The following is a 12,042-nucleotide window of genomic DNA, read 5'->3' on the forward strand; positions in this document are numbered from 1 at the left end:
AGCACTGGTGAGGCTGCACCTCAAATACTGTGTTCAGTTTTGGGCCCCTCACTACAAGAGAGACATTGAGGTGCTGGAGCGTGTCCAGAGAAGGGCAACGAAGCTGGTGAAGGGTCTGGAGCACAACACTTATGAGGAGGGACTGAGGGAACTGGGGTTGTTTAGGCTGGAGAAGCGGAGGCTGAGGGGAGACCTTATTGCTCTCTCCAACTACCTGAAAGGAGGGTGTAGCGAGGTGGGGGTCCATCTCTTCTCCCAGGTAAGAAGCCATAGGACAAGAGGAAACAGCCTTAAGTTGCACCAGGGAATGTTTAGATTGGGTATTAGGAAAAATTTCTTCAGCAAAAGGGTTGCCAAGCATTGGAACAGGCTGCCCAGGGAAGTGGTTGAGTCACTATCCCTGGAGGTATTTAAAAGACGTTTGGATGAGGTGCTTGGGGACATGGTTTAGTGGTGGACGTGGCAGTGCTAGGTTAACAGTTGGACTTGATCTTAAAGGTCTTTTCCAACCTAAATGATTCTATGATTCTAAGATAACATCTGGTATAAGTTTAAGTTGTCTGGGGAACTAACTCTGCACTTTTGTATCTGGTCTGGGTAGATATTCACTTGAGATGCAAAAATGAGCTGTGGTTGAACTTCTCACTGCAAATACTACTACTTGAATCCGGCATGTCATCTGCCTTGTAAAATACTATTGTAAAAAACTTATTTCAAAGAAACAGCTTAAAACAATTTCTAAAATGCAGAAATTCCATTTATTATATTGAGAATATCAATTGCAACAAGTCTTGCAATGCATTCTCTTCACTCTAAGTACAATACAGTACACTGTTCTCCACAATAACTTACATAAAGGCAAATTTTATGTACATATAAAAAGGATCAGTGCCCAGAACTATTTGCACAGCATATCTGCTATTCAGAAATCAACCGTTTAAATCTTTAATTGCCTTCAGAATTCTTGAAGCAAACTGAATTCATAAACAGATCTTAATTACCTGGTTTGAAAAGGGTTTTCAACTAACTTCTAAATTCAGTGGAGACCATGCAAATGGTTTAACCCCTGAATTAGAAATCTCAGCATTCATTCTATAAACAAATGTATTAAAAATGAGGCATGCCATATAGTAGCATATAAGACAACATGAAGAAAAATGACCTGCCTGCATTTAAACTGTTTATGCATCCCAAAATACCCAAAAGGGAAGTAGGGAAGTAGTAGTGCCATTGTACAAGACACTGAGACCACAGCATAATTCCGCTTATGGATGCTCAAAAAAAACCCCACAAACCCCAAAGAAAAAAAAACAAAACCAAAACCCTAAAACCCCCTCAAACTGAAAAAGCAAATAATATGGCTACTAGGATAATCAATGGAATGGAGAGCATCTTATGAAGAAAGACTGGAATAGCACTTGCTTTTTCAGTCAGTGGAACAGCTAAAAGTGTATGACTACCTCCCAAAAACATGTAAGGAAAATGCCAGAAAGAGAGAAAGCAAGCAAAAGGACAATATTGGCATAATAGCAAATGGGCCTCTAATCAATTTATATGGGATGGTTCCTCAACTTAAAGGACGAGATGAACAGGCAGAGCCTTTGAATAAGGAGGAGTGGGGCCAAAAATCTTTAAACAAATGAGTTTAAGAGCATAGCTCAGTTTATAGAAGGGATTCTGTGATGTGGTGTCTACTGTGGGAAAACACCAGACCCAGGAACACCCAACTGGAACATTCCCAACTGGTCTGATCCATCACTGAGATTAAGAAGGTGGTGTCTCTTTTGCAGTGTGAAATTACATTATATGCTCCAAAATTCCACTTAAAAAGATTTTTATTTCCCCCTCTTTCACATGAATTATTCTATATTCAACCATGCGAATGTCTGTTCATACAGCAAATGCAGCACCAAGCCCCTGCTGTGAAATCAGCAACCTGAACAGCTGTCGTAGCAGTCACCACATCCCATATACCTTTCACGGCAAGATTCTTTTTCACACCTTTCTCTTGTTTCTACAATGGAGTGTAAGTATAGTGTCCTTCTAAAGTCACAGTGCAGTGAGCCATACAGACTGAAAATACTCAAGACAACACAAAAGATTATTTAATTTAATTCTTAAAATAATGCAAATATAAGAATTGAAATGTACCATGTGGAAAAGTGTTGAGTTGTACATTCCACTGATTTTTCCAATCGATACTGAAGACACTTTCCTTGAACTACATACACTTTCCAATTTATTTGAGGTGCTTGAACTTGCAAGATATGTAGGTAATAGCATATCAGTCAAAGAATTACTCAGAAAACAAATACAAGAACCAAAACCCCCCTAAACTCTTCTTCACTGAAAAAGAGAGGCACTGCATTTTTAAGCTGAATTAAGGCTGTAAAATGATGCTGGTTCATTGTGAATTTGAAGTCATCAAATGTCATGGGTGTGACATTTAGCCCACTGCTTCGCTGTTAGTCCTGTAAGCCTGCTTACGGAGGTGAGTCTCGATCTCCTCCCTGAAGACCAGCATCCCAAGGTGCGAGTGAGAGGCCTCGTTCATGGCTTTCGACTGGATACACATGCGATACTGCTCTGGAGTGAGTTCGTCTGCACAATGTTTCTCGTGCCAGAGGTGAAAGAGACCAGGGACCGGTGTCCTGATCACAATAAGGTCACCATGCAAGTACTTTCTGTAAAGGTGAACATCCTCACCGCCCCAGCCTTTCACTTCCAAGTCAAAACCCCCTATAAAAACAGTATCAGAAAACGTTATTTTGGCATACAGTCTAGATGTAAGGCAAAAAGAACACAATGGTGACATATTACCAAATCTGGTATGACATACCAGAAATTCTGGAGCAATTAACTTTAAGTTCGCCATGCCAAAGCATGCCAAATTGAGGGAGAAGAGCTTCAAACATACCACATCCTTTGCAGTGGAAACTGCCCAGGACACAGATCATGAACTGCTGGCTTCAGAAAGACTCTTAGAACAGTGTCTCCAAATTGCATTATGCATGACATCCCATGTGACAGCTGCAGAAAACTGTAGGCAAACCTCACTGGCTATGCTTTTGGGTTATTTTTAGCAATCATAATGGATTTTAGCAGCTGGAAAACGAAGCAGTCATGCACCATATGAAAAGCCCTCTCTAAAAATGCCAGCAATTACTCCATAGGTCACAACTCAAAAAGCTGAATTAAGGAAAGGAACCTGTTCCACCACTTTTTAAGTTCTTTTGCCTTTCCACGATCGTAGTCCACCCAGACTCACGCACAATTCTAAAACTCTACAATTATGAAGTCTTCATTTAGCATATACCATACACACAGCAATGTGACTGCTACTAGAAATCAGCCTCCATTCAAGCCCTTACCCAGCACACAGGGCTGTATCATTACACCTTCTAGCAGACTATCTTCAAGATAGCCTTCCAAATTCAAGCACACCAAGCTGTTCTCAGTTTTAACAGCATGCCACAAGGGGGTGCCCACAGCGTACTTCTAAAGCCCCGAACCACTCTCTCCAACTGCTCAAGGTTATTGAAAATAAAGAATTTGAATGCTTCTTGTCTATGTTAGTGGTTTACTTGAGGGACGTGTTTCTTAAACTTGATTAGTTTGCTTCAGAGAGTCACAAAGGACAAAAAAAATAAAAGAATTTTAGAAGTTCTAGAGTTAAATGTTGTTACTAAAAATATTGTGACTTTTAACAAACACTCATCAGATGGGACATCAAAATCTAGAAAAACTAATTTATCTCATTGGTCAAACTTGCCAAGCAAGTCTGACTGCTGGGCTTGGGAAAATAATAAAGAAATACATGCATTACTTCTATGTCGTTAGATAAGAACAGAGAATCAATTTTTAAACACACAAATTTTTTTTTTGCAGTTTCATCTTACCAACAGTCAGAAAGTCTGTCCGATATTGACAAGTCATCCCAAAGCCAAAATCCCGCCAGAAACCAGAATCCTTCTTGTGTACCTGCAATTTTAAAACAATATAATTGTGAAATGCAAAATACATTGAAGGAGGTACATTGCACTTGGTTTTGTAGAAAGCTAAGCTCTTCTGATCATTTGCTCAGTGCAGGATACAGCATATAACACTTCTAGTATTTCTGTGTCATGCACAGACATGGGCTTCCTAATTACCTGCTCTTCACTTCACCCTTTGCCATCCGATTCCAAATACTTACTCACATTGCAGTTTCCACATTTACCTTTCTGCTGCACCACCTCTATTTTCTATGTACCTGCTTAGACCAAGCAGTAAATTTTTGGTAGTCTATTGCCAAATCACCTGTTCCCAATACTCCAATTCCTACCCAGTTTCTAAGGCTCATTTGTCTCTTCTTGTTCTGATACGACAAGAAAAGTAAGTTTTGTGATTGAAGTCAGGAACCATAAAGTTGTTGGATTCATAAAAGTAAACAGCAGAGCTCTCAGGCAAGGAGCAAACTTGTCTCTCACTTGTGACTACCTGAGGCCATATGTCAAAGCTTCCCTCCCACTTTCAGTAGGATCCTTGCAAACAGTGTAGGGGGTGGAAGGTTATGTTTTTCTTTTAGTAAGGCTGTGTTGCACTCTCCTTTCTCTCCTCCAAACCTGTCTGCCTCAGAAGCCCCAGCTGCAAAACCCAATTTAATGTATGCATTCTATTGAAAGAGAGTCAGGCTGGACACTGACCATGGCCATTCCATCTTCAGGCAAAGACCCAGAAACACAGTACTTCCTTCTTTCTGCTGAGCCCCAAATTATGCTTAAACCTATCCTCTTGAATGTTTGTGGGGTTTATTTGTTTATTATTTTGACTACAAGCTTCCCCAGAAGCAGTGTTTCTCATTCCAAAAGCAAGATGAAATCAGCAGTATAACAGCCCATGGTTCTGGCAGATGTTGGATGGCAAAGGTAAAGAAACAATCTGCACAGAGTACAGGTGTCCACAGCACAAAAAAAGCAACTGACTGAACATCTCAGTCCACCTCGAGTTACACGGCACACTTCCTGCAACTACCATTTGGTAGTTAGCAGAGAGCATCGATACTGAGGGAAGCTCATCAAGCACCGTTCCTAAGTTTTTTTTCCTTTCACCACTTTGTTTGTTGGAACATAAGACGAAAGTTGCTGCCATGTTATGCCACTAACCACCTAAAATACTGGCTTTCCAAGCCAGAATTAAGCAATATATCAGAACTACCAACTTCATTTGATTAATAGCACATTTTTTTTTTAAATCTAAGTAGAACTCCAAGTTTATCTAAGAAAGAGTTTTGTACTGTTTGATAAGCTTTTCTTCCAAGTGCTTTGCCCATAATGGAGAAAAGTGTTTAGATACTGCCAAAGGTCATACGATATCCCAAACAGACTATTAAGTTACACTTAATTTTGTTTTAATACAAAGCACAACTTACTCTATCCAGAACAAATCATGCTGCTTACCAATTGTTGCTCCACAGGGGGTGGTATATCTTGGTTGGCATAGACAATAGCAGGATTATAAAGGCTGAATACCACAGGATAAAAAACCTTTTTCCCTGGAAGTCAAAAGGTGATTGTTACTCACTGTGGGCATCCTTTCTGAAGGCAATACGAAACTATAAATATTCTCTTTATGTGAAATATTAGCTATTAGACATCTAGTGAAAACAAATAAATATAAGGTCTAACTACTAGGATTTCCCATTTAGGTAGCCCATAACATCTACTGAGGCAGAGCCCACAGGATTTAAAAAAATATATATGTACACATATTTATATATACTCTATAGGTATACATTTATATAGAGTTATACATACTTATACACATATAAAATATTTTATATATATTATATATCACAATATCACATTAGATGACAGTGAAAAATCCCTGCAATAACAGTATGCAGTAAAGCTAAAAAATAATCAAGTCCAAGTAACACCTTGCATAGCCTGAGTTTTATGAGCGTGCCTCTTTCCACAAGCAGTTAAAAGTGTGTACATCCAGGATGTCCTGCAAGGGTATTAAGCATTGTGAGTATGCTGATTATGCTGTGACACCAGCTCTATGCCTATTACAGAAGCCAGATAAGTATTTTTCAAGGATCTCTTGCATTGCCAGTGGTGCAAAGGTATTGACGACGGCCCACGAGAATACTCAGTACCCTGATTTGGGCATGAACTCTGAATGTGTGAGAAGCATTTTCAGATCTCACTTGAAGCAAAGCTGGCAAACTGTATAAATTGTCAAGCAGTCTCTCAAAGTCCCTTCCTTGTGAAAGCTCAGAAGACGCTCCTCTCCAAAGTTTTTCCAATTATTTATACAACTCATTTCATCAAGTGCAGAGACAGACAGAAATGAAAGAAGCAGCAAGAAACAGAGTCCAAATATCTGGCTTATAGCAGACTTTCTTGCCTGTTTATTATGTGAAGAAAAAGTATCTATTCATTCCAAATTGACATTTGGAGAAAATGGTTTCTGGCTGCAACAAATCTGGAATAAGAGTAAGCATTAAAAAAACCCAACCCAAACAAATTTTTGACAGGAGAAGGTCTTAACTAGCATGCTTGTTAACTCAAGAAAGCTTTATCCTTCTTGGCAGAAGCTTGCAGAACAAGCAAGCTTCATACAAACTTGAGAAAAAACGGTCAGAAAATTTCAGAGCTTGGGATGTAAACATGGAACATTAGCTCAGTCTCTGTAAGGAGCACATTGTGTAGCTCTACTGAAAACCATTCATATGTGATGTGTCTTGGCCATACAAGTGTGAGAAGGCATAAACCAAACTTGTTTGAGATTTCAGTATAACAAAAATCATATTCCACCATAACTGCTGCATTGAGTTGTTATGCAAATTTACATGCAGTCTAATTGTTAAAGCAATTAAACTGCCCAGCTTTCCTTTAGACAGTCAAATCTTAAGCAAATGTGAAAACTATACTTATTGTACAAAAAAGACAATGTGTTCTTAAAACAAGCTACACTAAGGCAAAAGTTATTTCTCAGTCTAAATACTATTGTCTTTTGTGCACAGAGAATTTTATACTTTCCGAGGTGCATGGTATTGAATAAGCTCTATCATTCAAGTTAGTTTTCTATATGCTCAACACAGGTCAGTTTAAGCCAAACAAGATGACAAGACTCAGTTACAGCAACTGTAAAGGAACATACCAGGCTCAGCATTTAAGCGACAACTGTTGAGGAACTCGGCTGTGAAATAAACATCAACATCACAGAAGAACATCAGGACCTCGCCCTTTTCCCAGGCTCTGGCACCCATGTCAAGTCCCCGGCCTCGGTTAAATTCCTCATTCAGAGAGACGAGTGTGTAATTGTGGAAGTTAGTTTCTCTAGAAGAAAAACAGAGCCAAACCCAAAATAAATCCATGTGGGGGGCGGAAGGGACCATTTATACTTTTTCAGCATTTTTACAGTAATTTCATTCTGGAAATTTTTTAAAAAAAACCAGTTATATCAGGATGATAAAAAATATCTGTCCCGCTCAGTTGTCTATTGTAAGTGTCAGAGTTTAGACACTGTAAAAAGATGGACCTCAGTCTTACTTCATAGCTCCACTTTGCATTTAATCAGACAGACTTAAAAGGCCTTTTGGCAACTGACATGAATTAAAGTGTTCTCTGAAATTCCAATGCCATCTGAAATTTGTCCCCACAAACTAAGAAGTCCTGACTAATAGAGCAGTATCTGTCTTCACTATGTCAGAGAGGGCAAACGGAAAGCCAGCGTCCAAGCACCACCAAACTCATGAGGCAAAAGGCCATCTGTCTGGTGATGCCACCATAACCCAGTCGGTTTGCTTCTCCTCGCTATTTCACACCAGCAGCACACATGGCTCTCATCGCAGAAGAGGGAAGGAGCAGCAAAGGGAGACTGGAAATGCACCTGGGGCATATCTTCAAGCAAAGTTAAGTGTCTACTTTGGAGACACTTCAGCCGTCAACGCTTGCAGAGAACAGAGTGAAGATACTCAACAGCAGCACCACTAAGAAGATAAAGAACCAGATAAATGCCCAGTGAGTTCACAGCACTGAATCTGACTCGGTGTGAGAAGAGGAGGACATCTCACAAGCAGCACGGCAGGCAGCAGAGAGGCCTCAGAAGCAGAGGTGGCTGGCACTTGGCAAGCTAGATGCAGAAAGGTCTGTGGGAGGAAGGCAGAAGCACTTCTCCCTTCCTAGAAGATGTCTGTGCACGCCAGGCCAACTCGCTGTCACATTTTAAGCCAGTGACACAATAGCCTGTGCCTAATATATTTCATCGAGCAGAGCCTTGGCCTGCGTTGTAAGATGGGGATACTTGGGAACCCAGCTCATTCTTGACTAACAAGGGTAATGGACTCCCAGCTCAGGGACAAGCACAAGAGCTCAGACAGAGAAGGAGCCCCTTAGCTACAAGCTTACGGACACTATTACCTGTCCCATCCCTCTGGAGCAAAAAAGAAAAGGCAACATTTGGGAATTTTAAATCCATACTACTGTAATGCTATTTGCTGAGACAGCCACGATGAAACAGCGTTTAAAGTTGTTTTATAGCAGAGGGTAAGTATGGGCCCAATTACCTAGTACCTAGAGCACAGGGGGCAAAGCTTAACTTCTCACACTCAGCAGCCCACCAGGCTACTTTGACTACCTTTCTCTTCCTTATCATTAAATAAAATTAATTCTCCAGTGAAAAGAACTATTGAAATGTACATCCCAGTTCCAAAGAACTTTAATTCTGGTCAATCTGTTAGCATGACTGAATATTCACTGCAAAACTCACCCCTGTTGTTTTTTAGACTGTCAGGTAGAAACCTCAAAGCCACTGCTGTTAGTCTTTTTTGGCCTATTAACTTGATTTTTAGTAGTCTTCAGGAGACTTTTGCAACTTAAGCTGTAAAATGCCAACTAAAAAATAGTGTACTGTAAATAAAGCTTAATTTTCCTATCGACCTGTAATGGACTACAAAATTATTCTTTTTATTTCATCCTTTTTAAAAACCATTTTAAATGCCAATCAATATAGTTTGTATTGACTGACATTTGATAGACTTACCTAGCTACGGATTCTAGGATGCTTTTTACTTCTGATAGCCCATCTTGTCCAAAATACACCACTGTGAGGTGAACACGCTTATCCTGATGAATACACACATCCCTATAAGCACAAGGATAAGCTGATATTAATGATTACTTGCAACACAACAGAAGCTTCAGGTACTTAAAAGCTATTGCGTTTAAACGTATTAGCAGGTTTAAGTATTCTGGTCAGACTTCAATTAGCTTCTAAAGAAAACAAGGAAAGATGTTTTCCCTCTTCTTTCCCCATCTTTCCCATTTGAATCAGAAGGTTCCAATACTGTGTGTCTCATTCCAACACCTTATTTTACAAACAGGAGCTCAAAAACTGTTGTAAATACAGAAATGATGTAAGATCATCTGTGTCCAGGTTCACAGTGGCCCTGGCTTGTGGTCTAAAAGGGGTTTTGGTGCAGTTTGAGAATCTCTTAAAACCTTTTAGAGGGAATATTTCTCCATACAATAGGTTCAATTACAAACATCCCAAGGCAGTTGCACACAATGTTGGAATCATTAGTTCTGTCGCAAATCCACCAGAACAGAAATTTATTTTGAAAACAAAATACTGAAAATCAGCAATATAGCTCACTATATAATCTCATGCACCTACCTAAAGTTTTGCATAAATTGTGCAAATGCCTCAGTTCTTCCAGCAAGAGGGACAATAATGTTAATGATTGATCTAGAAATATCGACCGTTTCACTCTTCACTTTCATGAGGGGTCCAAAAGGTCGGAACAAGGTGACATGCCTGTATTCCATGCCATCCATCTTCTTATAAAACAGCTCATACTGTGTCCCCTTATCTCTTTCTGTACGATAGTAACCTGAAGAATAAGTCACACAAGTAATTTGTAAAGTCAAAGATCCCAGCGACTGTATTTCAGAAACACTGTTTTTCCTGAGAACTATAAAGAAGTGAAAAATAAAGCTTTTGGGGGAAAGTTTCTGGGGTTTTCCCAAAACCAAACAAAAAAATCCACAAACCACCAATTATCACAATCACCCTCCTACCTTCTTAGACCAGATCTGAAAAACAATCTCAAACAACCTACAGCTTCCCCTGCTTCTTAGATAGGTTTTATGGTCCTACATCAACTTCTCAGGCAGAATTAGAGTTGGCTCTTCCCAACAAAAAGGGAATTCAGCTATTCACTATGGAAAAGGATGTCTGTAATCTAATATTGCCTGTTCTTAAGCCCTTCAGTAAGGATCTTCCCCTGAGCTAGTCCACAGTAAAAGCTGAGATCATCTGGCCAGCAATCAACACAACACAAGCTGTGGGCAGAACAAATGACACAATAACTCGCTTGACAAAGCCTGTAAAATCTGAAATGTGGTATCTGGAAAAAAAAAGAAAAAAAATCCATGTGATAAATGCTGGAATGCTTTAAAACTGTTATCCCATAAGTAAGAATAAACTTGCTATCCCATAAATAAGAATAATGGCGTTTTACTGTAGCTATGGTCCTGTAAGGACATAAGCAGAAGTTTTCCACATAGCTGTAACACTTTGAGAAAACAATACCAGTTCTCTATAAACAGGATTACGTATTTAGAGTCATTTTACTCCTAATGGGTAGGGAAATCTATCCCATTTAGAACAAATATTTAGGTTAGCTGATAGCTTTCATTTAAGAATCATCAAGGAAGCAACTCAAGCCAACAGCCTCTCTAATTTTACACCACAAAGGAAAAGACCAAGACTCATCTGTGGCTTTGACTGAACTGAGCTCTGTGTTGGTAATCCTGTATCTATACTAACCTGAGAGTATGAAATGATGACAGGAAAAATCCTCCAAGAGAATTGCCCTATGTTCATCCCATCTTAGCTCTCCTCTCTCCCCCACAAGGAAAAGGTATATTATTGAGAAGAAACATAAGCTACGCTATGAACCAAACAACTTTCAGTAGAGCTGGCCACACAGACCATTGAGAAAGTTATGAGTAGCTGCATATCCCCAAGTGTGATGAACACACCTGCCTTCACACCATGCAACCAGTGTCCTTCCAGTCACTTGGCAGGCCTGAACTGCCTCTTCTCCTGCAAGCCAGCCTCCCCCAGCTGAAATCCTCCCCCAGCCGCCCACCCAGAAGGAAGGTGGCAGGGCACAGGATAGATGAACTCTGCTGGTGACACAAAGGGTTGTCTTTTGTGCTCAGCATTAATACTGTCCTTTTTCTTATTGTCTTTTTAGCAACTGAAATCAAGAAGGGTCAAGGTATGTGAAGGGAGCAGCCCTCAAACTTAGAGCAGCTTGGTTTTGTTTGTCAAGCTCAGGAACTAGAAAGAAGTGGTCTTAGAGCTTTGCTTCTCCCCCTAACCCCAGGCCAATATTCCTCCATGTTACCTTCCTCCCATTACCTTCTCATTCACAATACAAGAAGCAAAGGAATGTGTACACTGCCTTGCCCCAACTTTCTTCCTCTATACCGCAGGCTCCCTTACAGAGTCCTTTCCCTAGATCTACCAAACTCCCTCCATGTTCTTCTGCTCCAACCTCCCTCCCCAAACCAAATCCAGTTTCATTCACTGATGTTCCCTCCTTCTGCCCCTGTCCTGTATCTGCCCAACAGCCTCTCTTTTACAGCAAGCTCCCTATTCTGCTCCGCTATTCAGCTCTGTAATGCACTCTTTCTTGAGGGCAAGTGTGTGCACTGGCAGACCCGACAGGAAACGTGGACGACCACCACACAGGGTCTGTGGGAGACAGAACAAGCTGGTGCCATCACACTGGCAGTTAATGGTGACTGAATCTAACCTTTCAACTTAAATGCTTTTTACGCTTTGAACAAAGTTTTGCAATGCACTCCTTTAAGAGAGAAATCCACATTTAGTCCTTTGTGAACCCAGAGCTGCATAAAATATGCACCACATTTTAATGCTCAGGAAAACCATGACGGTTTCAAATCAGTATTAATTACAAGTACTGAAAAGGGTGTTTCAAACAATGAAAGTCTGCAGTGTTGGCTGTTAGAAGCAGAAAAA

At 40.2% G+C, this 12,042-nt stretch overlaps 1 protein-coding gene across 1 annotated transcript in view; it reads right to left on the reverse strand.

Annotated features, from left to right (window-relative positions):
- Positions 1 to 2,096: 2,096 nt before the first annotated feature.
- CSGALNACT2 (chondroitin sulfate N-acetylgalactosaminyltransferase 2) overlaps positions 2,097 to 12,042 on the reverse strand; it is a 34,191-nt gene continuing 24,245 nt past the window's right edge. Inside the window, exons 3-8 of the mRNA XM_072871625.1 lie at positions 9,664 to 9,880; positions 9,031 to 9,132; positions 7,147 to 7,325; positions 5,439 to 5,533; positions 3,900 to 3,981; positions 2,097 to 2,739 (exon numbers count right to left, since the gene is read on the reverse strand). Of these exons, the coding sequence (XP_072727726.1) occupies positions 2,447 to 2,739; positions 3,900 to 3,981; positions 5,439 to 5,533; positions 7,147 to 7,325; positions 9,031 to 9,132; positions 9,664 to 9,880 (968 nt within the window). The 3' untranslated portion in view covers positions 2,097 to 2,446. The remainder of the gene's footprint in view (positions 2,740 to 3,899; positions 3,982 to 5,438; positions 5,534 to 7,146; positions 7,326 to 9,030; positions 9,133 to 9,663; positions 9,881 to 12,042) is intronic.

The sequence above is a fragment of the Ciconia boyciana genome, chromosome 8 (genome assembly GCF_034638445.1).
Source record: "Ciconia boyciana chromosome 8, ASM3463844v1, whole genome shotgun sequence".
In the NCBI taxonomy this organism is placed as follows: domain Eukaryota; kingdom Metazoa; phylum Chordata; class Aves; order Ciconiiformes; family Ciconiidae; genus Ciconia; species Ciconia boyciana.